The sequence below is a fragment of the Sebastes fasciatus genome, chromosome 1, assembly GCF_043250625.1.
Source record: "Sebastes fasciatus isolate fSebFas1 chromosome 1, fSebFas1.pri, whole genome shotgun sequence".
In the NCBI taxonomy this organism is placed as follows: Eukaryota; Metazoa; Chordata; class Actinopteri; order Perciformes; family Sebastidae; genus Sebastes; species Sebastes fasciatus.
The window spans coordinates 32931941-32952324 of NC_133795.1; the positions used below are offsets into that span (position 1 = coordinate 32931941).

The 20384-nt window shown below is 42.1% G+C and overlaps 2 protein-coding genes across 5 annotated transcripts in view; one reads left to right on the forward strand and one right to left on the reverse strand.

Moving 5' to 3' along the window:
• Positions 1-7191, forward strand: part of trim62.1 (tripartite motif containing 62, tandem duplicate 1) — a 45100-nt gene extending 37909 nt beyond the window's left edge. For all 3 annotated transcript variants that reach the window (XM_074644398.1, XM_074644417.1, XM_074644406.1), the window contains one exon: positions 3422-7191. In XM_074644398.1, the coding sequence (XP_074500499.1) occupies positions 3422-3972 (551 nt within the window). In that variant the 3' untranslated portion in view covers positions 3973-7191. The remainder of the gene's footprint in view (positions 1-3421) is intronic.
• Positions 7192-14433: 7242 nt separating this feature from the next.
• Positions 14434-17896, reverse strand: LOC141772761 (uncharacterized). 2 transcript variants are annotated; one of them, XM_074644148.1, is made up of 3 exons: positions 17765-17896; positions 17004-17153; positions 14434-15989 (listed from the first exon to the last, which is right to left on the reverse strand). In XM_074644148.1, the coding sequence occupies exons 2-3, from the start codon at positions 17149-17151 to the stop codon at positions 14884-14886; spliced, it is 1254 nt and encodes a 417-aa protein (XP_074500249.1). In that variant the 5' UTR covers positions 17152-17153; positions 17765-17896; the 3' UTR covers positions 14434-14883. The 2 variants fall into 2 exon arrangements, with proteins under 2 accessions (XP_074500249.1, XP_074500238.1); XM_074644137.1 differs by lacking the exon at positions 17765-17896 and having other exon boundaries at positions 17004-17172.
• Positions 17897-20384: the final 2488 nt, after the last annotated feature.

A 20384-nucleotide genomic window follows, 5' to 3' on the forward strand; every position in this document is an offset into this window, starting at 1 on the left:
GTATATCCGTAGTCCTCCGTCTCCCTTTTTGAATGACGAATACAGACTACCGCTACCTGCTGGTATGGAGAGTTATTTCCTCTCACACAGGCGCAGAACGTACGTGCTAACTGGCCGTCGGCTGTAGTCTTTGCAGTGTGTTCGAGTGCAACTTGTCGGCCAAGACAAAGGCGACGTGAGGCAACGCAACAGTCGGCCTTCATCCCCGCTAGTTCTTTGATGTCGGATTGGTGTGTCTGGGCCTTAACTCTCGGCAAATTACCATATTTTCCAAAATGTATAACTGTTCCTTTAAAAACAGGTTGATTACACGGAGTGCAGGAACTGATCTTACCCTGAATTGCTGGAATGCTTTGTGCTTTTTTTTGAGAAATAGTGGTCGGACCTGGAGGGCGGCGATGCCCTTCTGTGTTTGACAGTGCCGAGAGGAGCTCTGCTCCCGCTGCCCTACAGCCATCACTCACTCACAGGAGATTATTTCAAATAATGTGCCGAGGAATTTTTTACTCCCTCAATCAATTCTCCCATTTCAGCCCGCTACTGGGCCGAGAGGAGGGGCCGGGCAGGGTTTTTTTGGTCTCCCTCGACTGGCTGCCAAATGGAACAATTGGTTACGATCCATCACCACCGGTTGCCAGAGACGAAATAAAGACATTCCTCCCATCATCCCTCATCCCTCGCTGTCACCGATGGGTTAGCGGGAATAACTAGAAGCTTTTTTTTTTCCCACCCCTCTCATGTTCAGCAGGAAAAATGGTTTCTCCGCTGATGTGTGTACGCTTGCAGGTTTCTCTGTATGACACAAAGAGGCACTCAGGTTATGAAATTTTAATGACCTGATTGTAACAAACACTGGAGATGTCATTGACTGAAGAAGGCATTGTCCTGTCCGCTGGCCGGCCGCCAGACATTTCACCTCCATTTATCCGAGCTGATATAAATATAGAAGAGCTGAAAAAAGAAAAAAATGCCTCTCCCACTCTTTCCAGAGAGCAAAGAGAACAAGCCGTTATTGTTCACAGCCTGATATGGTTCCCTAATAAGCAGCAGACACGGGTGCAGATTCTCCCTCCCTAAAACCACATAACTGCACAGAGAAACAGCCTCCTGCGGGCCTGGAGCCTGTGGAGCAAGCTGGAGCAGCTCCTCCCATCGCTGTAATTACTGCTTCACTGTATTGTTTGCACTCTTCCTGCGGTCTGATATTGCTCAAATTGAGCTACCCTATCAGACTCTGGAGAGCACTTGACTTTGAAGACTCTAGTTTATGCATGAAGGTAAAACAGATTATAAAAAATGTATCGCGGTGTACTCAGTCACACTCGTTGCTCGTTTTCCTGAAATAAGAGTGGAGCAGCAGCAGTTGGGCGCGCCATATAATAACAAGCCATAAGTCATCTTTTACCTCAGGGCATGCCTTTGATCACCACCTCCAACTCTGGCAGTACTGATGTATGTATATACTTTAGTATCTCCACCAGGTTGTTAGTCTTAATGTGTAAGTCTTTATGCATTGAGATCAATCTGGTTTTATTTGTCCAGGTTTAGAGATATCTGGCTTCTGTCTTTTGAATCTGCCTCCAATACAAAACAATGGAGGTGAATGGATGTTTTATGGATTTCAGCAACATCTATTTTCAATATCAATGTCTTTACTCTGGATAATACACAGAGTGAATATTTCCGTGATAAACTGTCCACAGTGAGGCGATCCGTCCAGAGTCACCTGGACATCGTTTCTGGAAAGATACAACGCTGATGATTTTTTTAATGTATCTATTGGCAGAAATGGAATATAATATTAATAAGTATGTTTTCTTTAGTGTATAATCACCTGGAAATAAGAATTGTGTTTTTGTTACCTTAGAATGAGACGTTTATATCTACAGTACATAAGGAGCGGGTCCACTTCACGGAGCCGGCCGCCATGTTTCTACAGTAGCCCAGAACGGACAAACCACTGTGTTAACTTTTCCTGCTTGAGCCATTGTCGATAACGTTACTCGCTCCAGAGTTAACCCTCGCCGTCACTCCACTCAGCCGTCGGGAAACAAGAAACTAGTTGGTCTTGAGGAGCTGTAGCATTAGTTTCTGCACAAACTGCAACTTCCACTGAACATTCATTTGATATTCTCAGAGCTAAACTAACTCTGTCTTCTGCTCCACTCGCTCACACACATTCAACGCCGCTCACTCTCTCTTGCTTCACCACTCACTTCCTACGTACACACACTCACGTCGGCCACCGTAGTTCTTCTACACACATGGTACACAGGAGAGGTTACAATCTGCAGCCTCACCGCTAAATGCCCCAGATGTTGCACACTGGACCTTTAACTGTTGGTTGCTGTTAGTATCAATTTTCACCAATGAAAATAGATTGGAGGTGGAGCAGGTGCACGAAAGTTTGAAAAAAATACAGGCAGGGCGAGCAGTTTTTCAAACAAGCGACACGCGGCTTAGCCTGTTGGGTGATGCACAGAGTAGGTTAGGACATCTTCATTGGGAAAAACTGAAACAATCTGATATTTGCATTGAGTCCATTTAGAAAGAGGTGTAAGGTGCATACTATGTAGTAATGTCCCCACTGGTTCAATTCTGGCTGGTGACCATGCTCTCTCCACATCTTTCCTTTCTGTCTCTAATGTCAAAACTATCAGATGAAAGCAAGATGCTAAGAAAAAAAATCGTTATGCTTTTTCTCAATGCTTCAAGCACCACAAATTAAATTTAATTGACCTCCACTGTGTTACTAAAGCTCCACATTACAGCAACATTTACTGGACAAAAATAGTTTATAAGTAGGCTCCATTAGGAGTATAAAGGAAGAAAGCGGCTGTGTTTTTTCATCGATTCGTTGATTTTATTTCCCATTGAATCCGTGTAGATTGATGCATTTGATCAAATGGAAGTGTATCTGCTCTGTGAAACCTACCTAGGAAAAAATATAATTGAAACCATTTTCAGTGACCTCCTGGTCAAAACATTTTCACTATATATTTTCCAACCAGACAGCGTCCTTTGTTTTTAATCTGCTGCCTGTGATGAAATCTTTTCACTGGGATCATTTCAGAGATCAGTTCATAACCTTGAACGCACCTCTCCCGTAAAGCTCCTGAGCAGCCGGGATGTATTTACTTTCTGCCTCAGCATAAAACTGTTCACACAGCATCTGCAACGAGAAAGAAAAATGAGGCTCCGAGAGTGACACTGCTGTCCTCGCTTTTCTGTTTGGCCAAGCTCAGTCATAACATATTGATGTGTTTGTTTTGCTGTGTTGTTTTATCCTACTTACTTATATCCATGACTGGCCTGTTTATCTAGGCTGGCTATTTTCTCTCCACGGATTTGAATCTAAAAGTGAAATAAATGCTGACTCTTTGTGCTAAAACTGTCTGTTCCCTTTCCTCGTCTTCCTCAGTTCCGGTGGCGTTGACCCTCGACCCCATCACGGCCCACCAAAGACTGATCCTCTCGGACGACTGCACCATAGTGGCCTACGGGAATCTCCATCCGCAGCCCCTGCAGGACTCCCCGCGCCGCTTTGACGTGGAGGTATCCGTCCTGGGTGCAGAGGGCTTCGTGTCGGGCGTCCATTACTGGGAGGTGATGGTGTCGGAGAAGACCCAGTGGATGATCGGCGTGGCCCATGAGACAGTCAGCCGCAAGGGCAGCATCCAAATCCAGCCCAGCCGCGGGTTCTACTGCATCGTAATGCACGACGGCAACCAGTACAGCGCCTGCACCGAGCCGTGGACCCGCCTCAACGTAAAGAGCAAGCTGGAGAAGGTGGGTGTGTACCTGGACTACCACAAAGGCCTGCTCATCTTCTACAATGCAGACGACATGTCCTGGCTCTACACCTACCGGGAGAAATTCCCCGCCAAGGTCTTCCCCTACTTCAGCCCGGGCCAGAGCCACGCCAACGGCAAGAATGTGCAGCCGCTGCGAATCAACACTGTACGCCTTTAAGAGCTGCACGCATCTGTGGTCCCCGATTTTGTCCTGACAGATAATTCACAGGACTTGTGTAGGTTTCGAAAAGATGTTCAAGAAATCCGTTTAAAAAAATGTTTAATAGGGTGTTTTTATTTCTTTCAGTTCAGTTCAGAATTGTGCTTGATGTTGCTCTTAAAACCGGCGCTGTTATTTTATGTGTGACTTGAAACGACCATGCAATAATGGCCTGCACTTTGAGCCTCATTCCGCATCTTTAATTGAAAAGATGACACTAAATGGAGGCAGAGGGACCGCTAGGCTCCTCTGGGGTCTGTGGCAGTGATGTAAATAAATAAATAAATAAATAAATAAAGTGATTCCCCCTCTTAAAGTCCCTGACCCACCTTGCACACTCCCAGGGGGCTCCCCTCTCCTTATCAAGCTCAAGGCTTGTCAGACTTGACGTCCCCTCTCCGTCCAGGCAAGAGGACACTGAAGACTGGTCACTTGTCTTCTCCGTGCTGTACAGTTGGCTTAGCTTTGTGTGTGGAATGTGATTGACGGCACTCGGCTCCTATTTTTGGCTTTTGTTTGGCCAGCGATCCACCCTGATCTCGTCAGGTCTGTCAGTACTTTTTACTCCTGTGTGAGACCAGGATCTTCGTTCCTCCTGCAGGTCACGTCCACATGTGTCTGTTCATTCTTAATCATGGCAAGGGAAGCTCCACGTCACCTAGAACAAACTAAATGAGTCAAAAAGTAGTTCACAGGCTGCCCGTCCTATCCGCTGTTTGGAGGTGCAGGTTGTCCAGTATTATGCTGCTACTGATGGAGTAAGGACGTGCATGTTTGTATATAGAGTATCAAGGGTTAAGAGAAATAAGTCTCTCTTCATGCTGGCTCATGTTTAAGTTTCCGCTCCAAAACCTCAAGTATGCTAACCACAAGCATACCTGTGGGGTATTTCTGTCCACTTCAGCGTTGAATTCAAGTACATTTCTGCTTTCAGTCATGATGTTTGTTCTATTTGTCTTAAAATGAAAAGAATATTATATTATGCCCTCTGAGTAGATAGCCTCAAGAGGCGGAGACCTCTAGTTGTAAAAGCATAACTTCTCAGAGGTGAAAATCTGAAAGGTTAAAGGAGAACTTTGGTATTTTTTCAACCTGGACCCTTTTTTCCCATGTTTTTGTGTCTAAGTGACTAATAAGGACAACACTTTTGAAATTGGTCCAGTATTGAGGGAGAGCGCTGCAGCCGCCGACCGCTAAACGAGCTGTAATGTGATCATTTGGGGCAACCTGGCACCGTCTGTTTAGTCGACTAAAAGTGCTTGTTTTGGACACTGACAGGCTCTGATTGTTATTATAAATGTCCGACAACGTTATGGAAAGGACCCTACAGAGAAATGAAACATTTTTCTTACCTTTTCCTCATGGTGAAAATCAGCTAAATATTCGGCCATGACATTGAAAGATAACACTAAGCTACGCTTTCTGTAATCCAACACAACAAACTCTGACAACAACTGGTGTCCTGTGGCACTCCAACTCTCACTCATGTTTCCATCATTACCTCTTCCGGCAACAAGTCACATGACACGATGACAAACAGAAAGGTAAGAAAAACATTTAATTTCTCTGTAGGATCCTTTCCATAATGTTGTCAGACACTTATGATAACAATCTGAGCATGTCCGTGGCAAAAACAAGCACTTTTAGTGGACGTAAACTGACGGTGCCAGGTTGCCCTAAATTATTATATTACAGCTTGTTTAGCGGCTGGTGGCTGCAGCGTTCTCCCTCAATACTGGACCAATTTCAAAAAGCCTTGCCCCCATTAGTCACTTAGACTTAAAAAACTTGGAAAATAGAAAATCCAGGTTTAAAAATACCAAAGTTACCCTTTAAAGATGAATTATTACTCGATTTGATTGACTTTGTTTCTCTTATTTTAAATCATATAATTTATGTAAATGAAGTCAAGCTGTATGTTTTGGGAAATGGCAATTATCAAGGAGAATAGTGATGGATGGATGGATGGATTGCGCTAAATATGCTATTCCTGTGTGACTGGCATTCCCCGGGCTGCTGCTGTGTTACATAATGACATAATCACTGATAATTCCCCCGAGGCTCGCCCATGTTTGTTTCTTCGCCCCACGTGCCTCAAGTGCTCTTGTTTATCATTAATTGCACACAACTCCTGCAGAATCTGCTCTAAGAGGCTCCAGTCACTCAGCCAAGTCCAGCATACGGAGAGACGTGTCCGTAGGAGGGTGGGTGGGTGGGCATGTGCACACACGGGTGTGTTTGTGTGGCCTGGTTCAGCTATAATTTTAAATCCAGCTTTGGTTGTGCTTGATAAGCACCCATCTGGCCCTCCCGAGCAAACCCATACAGTGGCCAAAAGTGATCATTACGAAATACTTTGGAATCGGGTAGAACTTTGGTAAACAGCAAAAAAAACTAAAAACAACAACAAACAAAAATGAAATCACCTCACTCTTCCTTTGCCACTGTACATCTTTGCATTTGTGTGTGTGTGTGTGTTGTCTGTGTTGTCCATTTAAAAAAAAAAAAAATTGGGGCAGTGCCCTTGTTTTTGTAGGATGTGATTCCGGTATGTGCAGTATGATGCAAACTAGGGTCAAATGATGAGCATCTGCAAAGTATTCTTGGCATTTGTTTTATCTTGCACACATCTGCAGGAGCCTGCTTCAAGAAGCAGATCTACTAAGTTGAATAAAACCGTGAACATGTCTTTTTTTCTGGGATTTACTCAGTAAATGTATACAGATGATTCTGTAAACAGGATTTATGTAATTACCAGACAATCAGTACCGTATTTAGTCTTTTTGCCTCTCTCTGATTGAGACTCTTATTTATTGTCCTTGAGAAGTAAATCCCAACCAGCTGGTGCTTCAAAACAAAACGCTTACATTTGACCCCAGTTTGCTGTGTGGCAGACTTCAGTGGAGTCTGCTTCATTTAAGACTTTCTGTTTGAATATTAAGAAGGAGATTATTGTGAGGTGGTGTCGGGTTACTGGTGGTGGTGGTGACGCTAGTTGTTAAAATGATTTATGATGATAACTATGACACTTTTAATGATTATATAATGATGATTGTGTCTTTTAATGATGGCCGCTGTGCACCCATCATTGTGTGAACACACCCTAGTGTTTCACTTTAGCTGCAGCTGAGGTTTGTGGGAAATGTTTTAATGTACAATAAATTACTGCGAAAATCAGCCAGTCTCTTTATATTTGTCCTAGATTGGATGTGCATCAACACCGAGCCTGTAGAGCATCGATAAGGATTTTTTTGCCCTAAATTTAAAACCTGTTCACCCCTCTGTGTGGAACTTATGCAGGTAACATGAGCCGGAAATTTCTGTGGCACTACAAACTTGAGTCAGCAGTAGCCATGATGAATGTAACTGATAGCGCAAACACTGAATTGTACTGCATTTAATATGGATGAGGTCATGTCATGGCCAATGCCCGAACCACTAAATAAGATCTGATCCGGCGTATCAGATCCATTTGTCCCTAGTTTCCAACCTGGGGGTTCGTAACCTCCGAGAGGTCACAAGCTAGATCCGAGGGTTCACTGGGTGATTAACAATTTAAGAGAGATGAAACAAATCATTCATCTGCTGCATGAAGTTTGTTTATTTTTTTCCAGACATCTCACATCTTTGCTATTTTCTTGTGAGATACTGGGTCGTTTTCCCTCTTCAGGCCTATAAAACTAATAATCTACAGCCGTGCTAGCGGCTCTGTGAGGCTGCACATAGGCACAGTGATGCTTTGAGCTATAAATGCTAACGTCTATATAGTTTCAAGTCCTCTTCAATCCAGCATGATGTTCGTTTAGTAAATTATGGTCCCATTTAGAGTCAAATAGACCATAAAGCAGGGTATGCTTTAGGGCGTGGCTACTTTGTGATTGACAGGTTGCTACCACGCAGTTGTCTGTGCTTTCATCGTAGAACTTTAACCCTTTCACAGTGTGTTTTCAGTAAACCCAAGAGGACGACGGCCAAAAGCCGAACTCGAGGCTTCAAAACGGCAGTCCACAGACCAATGGGTGACGGCAGGTATTTGTTCATAAACCAGCGTATTGGACAAATCAAAACTTTGACCTACTGGTGGGACTAGATGAAAAGTCAGGGGATCACCAAAGTAAGCACATTCATTCGTCATATAGCTTGCATACATGAAATTTGACCTTTGAGTTTAACTCATCCTAAGCGTTTCGGAGCAATGGGCTGCTGTGAAGCAACTTGGGGTTCAGTGTCTTGCTCAAGGACACTTCGACATGCAGACAGTAGGAGCCGGAGATCAAATCCCCAACCTTACATTTAAAGGACGAACGACTCTACCCGCTGAGCTACACCCTCTGGGGAAATGTCTACAAACTTTCAATACAATTATCCAATTCAGGGAAAAAAACACTCTTTACTTCAAGTTCAATAAGAAATGTAGCCTTTGACAAGCAGTCATGATGCTTCATTGTAAAAGGTCACGAGCTAAAGGACATACAAGTCAATTTGCGTTAATGCTGACGCTGGTGTAATGTTGTACTCTTTAGTCAGAGAGCGAACACGATCAATCATTACTTTGAGAGCAAGAAAATCAACATAGTGGTAATTTAAACTATAAAATGAAACATATCTTGGAGGCAGACGTCTCCGCTTTGAAATGTAGGAAGGCTCTGCTTGTCAATACCTGCTCCAGTTCAGTACGAGTTTCATGCCAGACATTTTTAGTTGAGATGTGCCAAACTCTCAGCCCTTGCTAAGCCATCCAGCTGGGAGGTGGGAGGCGGTGCACTCTTTTTATTACTGCTCCCTATTTTGGCATAGGCTGAGGCCCGGGCATGTGACATGATGAATAACAAGATGTCTGCATGGGTTCAGTGTTCCCTCGCCGCGGGTGAGCCGCCGCTTTCAATAGGTCCTCTTCATTTGCCATCTGTGACGCGTTTGAATGACTGGTTGTTAAACTGGTGGGAATAAATTATCATACAGTTTGAAATCCTGATAGAAAGTTAAGATCTGAGTCATACACTGCGTCAGAAACCCAGAAAGTTTTTTTTGGGTGCAACTTTGTACCCGGCTTGCTTTATTATTTCACACTGTGAAGTTGAGCCTCGTTGCATCATGATTACAGCTGTTCCACAACAAACTGTGCGGTTTGAAGCCGAGTGCCGTTTATTCACAGCAGACCCTCGGGGACAAGAGGCTTCATATCCCCAGCTTTGATTTCCTCCTCTCACTCCTGTGATTGAGACATTTATATCCGTGTAGAAGGTGTCCATCCTGTAATAGACATTTTTACCCAAGGGGAAAGTGTACATTAAAAAGTCACTGAGCTCTCCTTTGAGAGACCTGTATCTGATTCCAGTCTGATGTGGCCCTCCGGAGGCGCCAGTGTAAGGTTTTTAATCTTGTAAGCGATGGAAAAAGCAGAAATGAAGGCTCATTTTTGCTATCACTTACAGTTAAATAACAAGAACTGCAGCTATAACGCTGGTCGCTCAAACACCACATCAATCATCCATATATAATTGTACATGTTTTAGGATTATGTATCAGGGTAAATATTACTTGGGATTCATGATAATACGGTATTAATAAAAACGTTATTTTCTCTGTTTCTACAATTGCCTGTTATTTAAGGATGTAATGTCTGTTTAGAACCAAATAAGATGTTCGTCATAAACAGAAAAATTAATCACCAACTGTTTTTTTCATTTAAGTAATTTTAACAAGCAAAAATACCAAACATTTCCTGGTTCCAGCTTGTCAAATATGAGGATTTTCTGCTTTTCTCTCATTTATATCATTGAAGATAAGACATATTATCAGTATTGGACGGTTGGGTGGATGGTCTGATGATATTTTGTCGTCATTGTTAATCAATCTCTCAGATGTACAATAGGCCTAATGGTGGAGTTATCAAATTGCACTTCTCTTGTTCTTTTCTTCATTTTATGTAGAATAATTACAGGAATATCTACATCTTTTAGTTACTTTGGCAGTCTATCTGCTTTTTTGTTTTGATTTGGCACTAGAGACAATCTGAAATTAATATTAGACTACCTCTAAAAATCTGTGCTGTGCAATTTAAGAGTCTCCAAAGCTACTCATCTGGCTGGGAGCAGTTAAATCACTTGTGGGTGTTCTGTTAAAGCAATAAAATTAAACACCATTAGGAAGAGAATTATCTCAACTCTTGTATCATACAGCTTCTTAATATTTCTCATGACATTCATATAATTAAAACATTAAAAAATATAAATCCTCAAAGACACAAAACCATTGTACTCATTAAGTGTCTGATTGAAGCAATACTTTTCCTTTTGATACATCTGGATCTTAAACAGCGTCTAAAATAGGAACGTGGCTCTGTTGTTTAATCTTGCCAAAGTCAGCGTGTGCTGCTGTGGTTTCAGTATTTGTCTGTACAGGTCTCTGCACTTTGAAAGAGGAGGCGTGCAGGCCGTTCACTCGAACCCCGAGGCTCCATAAAGGCAAGACAAGCTAAAAATGCCGTCTTTTGTCTCCTGAATCCCCTTCATCCCTCTCATGTTACTTCCTAAAGCTCACCTATCAAACGTTTTAGGAGCTTCAGTGTCTTGAAGGGTGTTAGTTAGTCTCTCTCTGAGTTGTTGTTGTACCGGAGTGCCCTCTGGTGTTGACATCTGTGTCCCTGCTGCTCGCCTTTAACTTCCAACACTTGACAGCTCAGGCTTGATGAGTCCTACATGTGAGTAACTCACAAGGCAGCCGTGCTATGTTGAGTTTCTCCAGTTACACAATACATTACAGACTACAATACATCTCTTTGTGCTATTTACAGGAACAGAGTTAAATGAGAAGACGGCCACTCGTGTCTGTCCGTTAAACAGCCAGCAGCCGCTTCCCTTACGAAAAAGCAGTAGCCTACACTTCCAAGTTTATTTTATGAAGTATACTTAAGGAAAGTTCAAGTATATATTTCCCAAGTTTATGTAGTAAGTATACTAATATCAATGTACTAGTAGTATACTTATAAGCGTACTGCTTTAATAAATCTTGGGACTAAATTGGCCCACTTTTTAGTTTATAAAAGTATACTTTTAAGTATGCTTTTAAGCATTGTATTTTACATGGTTGGAAAGCCTGTTTATTTACCTTCACAATGATGTCCAACTTGTAAGGATCATGCATTTGTGGGATGAGCAGCACAGCTGATTATGTGGGTAGCGCCCAAGAAAAATTTGCCAAAATGCTCTGCCAATGGTAAACAGTGTATTCTCATAAGGCTACCAGGAAGCCTCAACACAAGTTTCCGAACTTTTTTTTCCCAGTTTAGTTTACTAGTTTTATACTTGTAAGTGTACTATTTCAATACTTCTTGGGACTAAATAGGCCCACTTTTTAGTTTATAAAAGTATACTTTAAGTGTAGGCTAAGTATTGTACTGATGGTTCACTAGTTTTATACTGGTAGCCCGCTTTCTAGTTTATGAGAGTGCACTTTAAAGTATACTTTCAGTAAACTACTAGTTTAGTAGTTTTTATACTATTTCTTCTTGTTCAAAAGATTAAGTACAAGTATTAAGCCAAGTATACTTAGACTTTTCTATGTACTTGTCAGTATGAGCCAAGTATACTTCAGTATACTTTTGTTAAGTATATTTCTGATAATACATAAAAAGTACACTCTTATTTTAAGTTTAAAATAAGTATAGCACACCTGAATATCTTCTTTTTGGTAAGGGTTAGCATAAAAATTTGAAATGCTGTGTCCAAAGACAACAGCCACCTCTAAAGCTCACTAATTATACACATCTCTTCATTGCGGTTGCCAGGCAACCAGCAGAGCGGAAGTCACCGCCTGCCCAATATGTAGCTAGTTTTTTTTCTTCTCATCTAGCTAGCTAGTGTCAACCTTCTCATCTAGTTAGCTAGTGTCAACCTTCTCATCTAGCTAGCTAGTGTCAACCTTCTCGTCTAGCTAGCTAGTGTCAACCTTCTCGTCTAGCTAGCTAGTGTCAACCTTCTCATCTAGTTAGCTGGTGTCAACCTTCTCGTCTAGCTAGCTAGTGTCAACCTTCTCATCTAGTTAGCTAGTGTCAACCTTCTCGTCTAGCTAGCTAGTGTCAACCTTCTCATCTAGCTAGCTAGTGTCAACCTTCTCATCTAGTTAGCTGGTGTCAACCTTCTCATCTAGCTAGCTAGTGTCAACCTTCTCATCTAGTTAGCTAGTGTCAACCTTCTCATCTAGCTAGCTAGTGTCAACCTTCTCATCTAGTTAGCTAGTGTCAACCTTCTCATCTAGCTAGCTAGTGTCAACCTTCTCATCTAGTTAGCTAGTGTCAACCTTCTCATCTAGCTAGCTAGTGTCAACCTTCTCATCTAGCTAGCTAGTGTCAACCTTCTCATCTAGTTAGCTAGTGTCAACCTTCTCATCTAGCTAGCTAGTGTCAACCTTCTCATCTAGCTAGCTAGTGTCAACCTTCTCATCTAGCTAGCTAGTGTCAACCTTCTCATCTAGTTAGCTAGTGTCAACCTTCTCATCTAGCTAGCTAGTGTCAACCTTCTCATCTAGCTAGCTAGTGTCAACCTTCTCATCTAGTTAGCTAGTGTCAACCTTCTCATCTAGTTAGCTAGTGTCAACCTTCTCATCTAGTTAGCTAGTGTCAACCTTCTCATCTAGGTAGCTAGTGTCAACCTTCTCATCTAGCTAGCTAGTGTCAACCTTCTCATCTAGCTAGCTAGTGTCAACCTTCTCATCTAGTTAGCTAGTGTCAACCTTCTCATCTAGCTAGCTAGTGTCAACCTTCTCATCTAGTTAGCTAGTGTCAACCTTCTCATCTAGCTAGCTAGTGTCAACCTTCTCATCTAGTTAGCTAGTGTCAACCTTCTCATCTAGCTAGCTAGTGTCAACCTTCTCATCTAGTTAGCTAGTGTCAACCTTCTCATCTAGGTAGCTAGTGTCAACCTTCTCATCTAGTTAGCTAGTGTCAACCTTCTCATCTAGTTAGCTAGTGTCAACCTTCTCATCTAGTTAGCTAGTGTCAACCTTCTCATCTAGTTAGCTAGTGTCAACCTTCTCATCTAGGTAGCTAGTGTCAACCTTCTCATCTAGTTAGCTAGTGTCAACCTTCTCATCTAGTTAGCTAGTGTCAACCTTCTCATCTAGTTAGCTAGTGTCAACCTTCTCATCTAGGTAGCTAGTGTCAACCTTCTCATCAAGGTAGCTAGTGTCAACCTTCTCATCTAGGTAGCTAGTGTCAACCTTCTCATCTAGTTAGCTAGTGTCAACCTTCTCATCTAGTTAGCTAGTGTCAACCTTCTCATCTAGTTAGCTAGTGTCAACCTTCTCATCTAGGTAGCTAGTGTCAATCTTCTCATCTAGTTAGCTAGTGTCAACCTTCTCATCTAGCTAGCTAGTGTCAACCTTCTCATCTAGTTAGCTAGTGTCAACCTTCTCATCTAGCTAGCTAGTGTCAACCTTCTCATCTAGCTAGCTAGTGTCAACCTTCTCATCTAGTTAGCTAGTGTCAACCTTCTCATCTAGTTAGCTAGTGTCAACCTTCTCATCTAGCTAGCTAGCTAACTCTCAGCAAGAAAGCATATTACTGTTTCTCTAAACTTTAGCTGTGGGTAAAAGTATCGTTACCAATACAGCAATAAGTGTTACAAGTTCTCAAGTGTCCAGCTCTCTCAAAATGTTATTACCGGTAAGTAAGGACAAAAAGGCAATAATGTTACTTGTTATGCAGACAAAATGCCACTGTGACTATTATATATTACAATAGTAGATCAATAATACTGGTGCATCAATGTGTAAGCAGCACTTCATTGTTCTAGCTGACTGAGATGGAGCTAGTTTTAATTACTTTAGTAACGTTACTTTATAGGGTATACATTTATGTAGTTTATCAATCTGTAGGCTATGTATGGGTTCAACAAGATCAATTTCGAGGTGGTCATGAGATGATTAATTCTGCTTGACTCTGATCTTTCTGAAATATTGGATAATTGACCTCTGTTGGCCTCAAATGGTTATTTAAATGAAACTATCTGAGAGGTACAGAGGAGAAATCTGTCTTTGGTGGAACTATTAAAAACTAATAGGCATCTGAGACGTGACAAGGGGCCCCAAATAGACACTGCTTTTTTGTCACAAACCACTGGTTTAATATTTAACAATGCTTTGTATTTTATAGGTGCATATGTTTTTTTTAATGTATACTCTTAAGCTTAAAAGTATTTAGTCAAATAAATAGTATATATAGTATATAGTATAGTATAGTATAGTAAAAAGTTGGAACATTTTTACCTGAAATGTAGTGGAGCAGTAGTATAAATGGGAATACTCAAGTAAAGTACAAGTGCCTTAAATGACTTTTCACCCCTGAGGAGTAGTACAATCCTTTGATACCAGCCGATTTAAGAACAGAGACAAAGCTACAAAGAAAAGGAACATCTGTGGTACACCCTCAAGTCACTCAGTATTTATTTATACATTGCTTTATGCAGGGTTTATGTGACGCAGCATCAGCACACTTCATATTACTTCTTTCAAAACACTGTTTGCCCCTGGATTAGTCATATTTACGCTGGAGAGGCTCATTCTATAACCCATTGTGTAATGACAAATCGCTGCAGATCTTACGGCTCTGAACAATAAAAATGGGCCTTCCAGCCGTCTGTTTCAGTCGGGTGGTTTAGTTACTAGCAAACACGCCTCAACCTGCACCTTTCGGCAGTTTCCACATATTATTCCTCACATGTGAATAGCTGCTCATGAATTCTTATTTACACTCTATTCAAGTCAGTATTGACAGGTTGACCTGCTGTGTACACATGAAATATTAATCCAGTGATCGTGTCGCATATAGCCTCCAATCAGGGTCCACTTTTGCCTCTCACCAGTCTGGTTTCATACAAGTGTTTCATTGTGAGAGGTGGAAGCGTTGCTTGTGTTTGCTGCAGATGAAATCAAAGATTTGATACACCGCTCCAGCAGAGTCTCTATAGTCCTGATCAGAAGAATGTTCACACTGAGGTGTAGAGGCAGCACAAAGATGGAGAACACACCCACGAACCCGATCATTACATTCACCCCTGGGCAGGGAAAAGCCCACTGTCGCCACCCACTTTGGCTCCTGCACTGTGAGTCCACATGTTCCTCCGTGATAAATGTCAGAGGTATACCTTTCTTTGCCCTTTCGTGCTCCTGTCGTCCTCTCGCTGCAGACAAACACTCTGGGGAGTTGAGGACAAAGTCTCCATGGTGATGCACCGACATCTGCACGCTGTTCCAGGAATACGCTCTGTGAACGGTGCAGCTGCTCTCTGTTTTCCCTGGGTCAACACACTGTGCTGGCTCAGGGTTTGGAGGCTTGGAGGGTGCAGACAGTGCTGGAACGAGGTCTTGCCAGCAACTGTCGCCGTTATTGTTAACTCCATTTTTCTCTCTGTGTGTCCTTGCAGGGGCCCAGAGTCGACTGAGCAGACCTGTGCTCGTGGTCAGGAGGAGCAGGAGGAGGGAGAGGAAGGCCAAACCCCAGCAGGGATTTACAGTGGTGGACATGGGGCTGAACAGGGTGGGCAAACATCTGATGAGGGAGTTGGTTGTGTGCAAACAGACAACAGTCCACACCTCCTCCCGCTTCCATTGCCACCTGACATCGAGGGCGACGAGGACCCACACTGACAGGCAGCAGAGGTAGCTGACAGCATGACGAGACAACCTCTTTTCTTTGTCTTTGTTGTCTTTACTATCCTCCTCTTCTTCCACAGTTACCTCCCAAACATAACGTTGTCCATCAGAGCCCGCCGTTTGGCTCACTGTCCTGTGAGCGACAACAGAGTGAGGCCACAGCAGTCTGGTCAGAGTTTCCACTGCAATCAGCGGTGTGGTCAGGAGCAGCACCGCACCGTATGTGTGGCTGAGAAAAAGCAGGAAGCGCAGGGCAATGATATCACCCAGTGGGGTCAGCTCAGTTTGCCAGGACTCAAAGATGCAAATGAAACTCAGAAAAACTGTGGGAGGAAAAAAAGATAACAAATTGTCAGTGAGTTAGGTGACTGGATTGAATTAGAGAATAATGTGCAAAGATGGTGGAGCTGCTCAGCTAATTAAAAAAAAATGAAATGAAAGATCCCCTGAAGACATCTATTAAGAGATACATAATACTCTTCAAAAAGGGAAAAGGTCCAAAGTGAGCGGAAGTTCAAATCAGTGTGATGAAGGTGCTCTTTGGCAGGGTACACAAAGGTTCAAAAAAGGGGGAGTCCAAAGCACTCTTCTGGCAAAAAAATAAAAAGCCTTTATACAAATGGCTATTTCATGATGAAATGCTAAAAACAATGTTGGTACATGTTCAGATTGAGCTGAACACAGAAGAGTGCCTTGGACTCCTCCTTTTTTTTATATACAAAATACTCTGCTTGGAATATTAATTTATGTCTGATGTGTATTTTTTCAGACAAAAAATGTCAGAAATTCCTAAAATTGCATCTACTCCTTCTCCTTCTTTGAAAAATCCAGAATCTGTGAATATGCAAGTATTGCTCATTTCAAAAGTTGGACATCTGGACACAATGATGTCTCCTACTTCACTGAAATGATTATTTTCATTATCAACTGAATAATCATTTGGTTTCCAAAATGTCAGAAAACGGGGACAAATGCCCATCACAATTTGTTCAAATTACTGGTTTTGTCCAGCCAATATTCAAAGAAACCCAAAGATATTCAGTTTATCACATAGGACAAAGAAAACTAGCAAATCCTCCCATTTGAGAAGCTGAAACAAGTAAATGTATCAGCTAATTGTTTCACATCTAATGTCTTGAATGAAAAAATATTGTAGCAATATCCACTTTGATATACTGTAATTACTAGTTAAACAACATCCTATTGAAATTCTTTTTGAACATTACAGGTGGTGTTGGTGAAGCTCCTGAGCTCATCTGTGTGGGTATGTCAGACTGGGAGGAGCCAGAGCAGAGCACCGTGGTGACCAGTACACCCTGTCATGTGCTGTTGCTCACCTGTGACCAGGAAGTCGGTGAAGACCAGGAGGCAGCAGCAGCAGAAGCTGACGGGACTGTAGGAGGCAGCCAATGAGGGCAGGAAGAGGAGACTGCAGGCCAGTTTACACACACACAACACTGCCGCTCCTTCCAACACACCATCCATGGCTGCAACAACACAACACATACACGCAGGTCAACGTATCGAAATACTGGTTTTCTTTTTGCCTCGGGGTGGAGAAGCTCAGGAATGCCAGGCACTCTGCTGTTAGTAAACCCCCCAACAATGTTAGATATATCCGTATATAACGTTTTTACATGATCATTACACAAGTCAGTGAATCTCTCTGCCCCATGGCTGCAGATCAATATTTGTGTTGTTTACATTAGTAGTGAACCCTGGACCAGACAGCTGTTCACAGTCGATCAAAAATGAGCAAACTCAACAAAATAAGTTCACCTGTCCTCCTCTGTCAACATGATATATCTAAAATCATTTCAGAAAGTAATATTTAACACCAGCAATGAATACACAAATGCCATGAAACTCCTCAGTAATGTGTACGCAAGTGCAAATTTACAGACAGACTCTGTTGCTGTGATGTGACTGTAAATATGTCCACCTCCTGGCCATGATACTGTACAATCAGACTGGCTCAACCTGTCAAAACTATTCCATAATCTCTTATCACATGTCTACAGTGTGGAAATTCCAACTCAGTGTAACGGGAAACTATGAATCTAGATCAAAAACTGCTGTGAATTTCATTAGTTCTTACCTGGACTCACAGGAGTCTTCAGAGCAGCATGTCAATATGAGCTTCAAATGTTTCATCTGTTGTCTTCTCCTCCCCCTGTTGCTCCGCCCTCATGGGGATAATGACCCCCTCCTCCACCCTCGCCTCCCCCCCCCTCCTGTGCTCCCTGCTGCACCTGGCCTGTGTGGAGGTGAGAGAACATGTGCGCCTCAGAGGGTGTGGCACTGTTTGTACAGACAAGAAAACCTGTTTAACAACTAACTAACTAACTAACAGTGAGAGATGCAAAGTGCATGTCTGCGTGTGTGCCAAAATAAACTTGTTGACATCAGTGAAGGATACGCTGCATAAAAGATGTTTCATTTACACGGAGAATGTACAAACATTCCTGCGTTACACCCACCTTGTTCAAACTACAGTATGTTATTTCAAAGGTTACAGCAAATACACACATGCAGGGTGTTTCATGAAGCAGGATTAGAGTGTAGATCACATAACACATAACAATATATTCCTTTCATGCTTTTAAATGCTTCATTTTAACCGCAGACCCTATTAAAATGCTATTTCCCATCGCTTATGATTCATAAATTATGATGATGATCGCTTTAATTTCCAGGATGGACAAGTAGGATAATTATATTTAATTTGAAATGTCCGGAAAAATCATCTTTGATTGACCTTATCCTAACTAATGTTCCTTATAAATACACAGCTGCATCTGTTTTTGCAAATGACATTAGCGACCACTGTGTAGTTGCCACAGTTAGAAATACAAAAGTTCCCCAAAACCAAGCCACGCATCATGACATGACATGACACGCATCATGACATGAAACATTTTACAAAACAAGGATTTTTTCATGATCTGTTTTACTTTGACTGGGCGAAAAACTAGCCTCATTGCTGATATTGAAACCGCCTGAAAATTCTTTTATGATGGTTTTATTGAAATTGTTGACAAGCATGCCCCCCTCAGAAAGTACTGAGCAAAAGGTCGAACATGGTTCTCCCCAGATTTATCCAGTTTACTTCATGAGCGCAATGTGGCATGGGCAAAAGCCAGGAGAACAAGTCTTGACTCAGAGTGGCTGCTCTTCAGGCAACTCCGTAATGCATGCGCAGTTGCAATAAGAAAAGCCAAACGTGCTCATTTCCTCACTAAAACTTTAACCAATCGAAACAAACCCTTGACATTTTGGAAAACTATTAAATCTCTAGATGGTAATAACAATGGTATAGAGCTTCCCCCATGCATTGTTAAGGAGTCTCTTAAAATCTTTGATAAGACCAAAATGCTTGGTTGGTTTAATGAGCACTTCCTTGTTCGACTCTCTGAATATTGCTCATGGAAACTCTTCAACGGTTTGCTCTGACAATCATGTTACAGTGGGTTGAACCTTTAATTTTAACCCGGCTACAGTGTCACAGGTTCGTAAAGACACGAACCTGTTAGACACCAGAAAATCGGCAGGTCCCGATAATTTGGAGCCTTACTTTTTAAAGCTAGCAGCTGATTTTACCCCACCAACATTGACACATCTTTTTAATCTCTCCCTGGATACAAATGAAATTCCCCATATATGGAAATCTGTTTTTGTACCACCTCTGCTGAAAGGTGGTAACCCGACTGTCCTAAACAACTATAGGCCCATTTCCAAGCTGTCTGTCCTGGTCAAGGTCTGGAATCTCTTGTGAGTGAAGTTTTTATTGACTAACAATATCTTATCTGATTTTCAATCTGGTTTTAGGAAAAAACACAGCACAGCAACAGCAGCCCTAAAAGTATTAAATTATTTTATTGAGTCTTTAGACGACAAGCAACATTGTGCAGCCCTTTTTATCGATTTATCCAAGGCTTTTGACACTGTAGATCACACAATTTTAATACAAAGACTTTGCAGTGAAGGACTGTCAGAACAAACTGTCCTTTGGTTTGGTAACTATTTATCAGGCAGATGTCAGTGTGTGCAGGCAGAAGGCATCACTTCCAGCTCCCTCAATGTAACTAAGGGTGTGCCACAGGGATCAGCCCTGGGACCAGTTCTTTTTATTATATATATATCAATAGTCTTGGTCAAAATGTTCCCGATGTAAAATTCCACTTTTATGCCGATGACACTGTGATTTACTGCTCTGCGTCTTCACCAGACCAGGCTCTCTGTCAGCTACAGCTCGCTTTTAATACTGTACAAAGCACCCTGTGTGGATTAAAACTTGTTTTAAATGCTGACAAAACAAAACTCATGCTGTTCACAAATGCAAAATCTAAGCCACTGAATCTCCCAACTGCCACCACTTTCCAGGGCACTGAAATTGAGTTTGAATCTCAATATAAGTTGAAATTGGGTTTTTATTTTAGAAATAACTCTTGCTTTTCCTTCGAGGCCAAAAAAAGACTTGTCTCTGCCACCTTTATGTCTGTGCTGGACTACGGCGATGTTATATACATGCATGCAACTTCTCAGAGCCTATGCTCGCTGGATACTGTCTTCCATGGAGCACTGAGATTTATTACGAGTTTTAAAGCCCTTACGCACCATTGCTCTTTGTATGCTCGGGTGGTCTGCCTTGTCCACCTATAGACTGAACCACTGGTGTGTTCTTATTTAGTTGCATTGTACATTATGTATCTATAAGG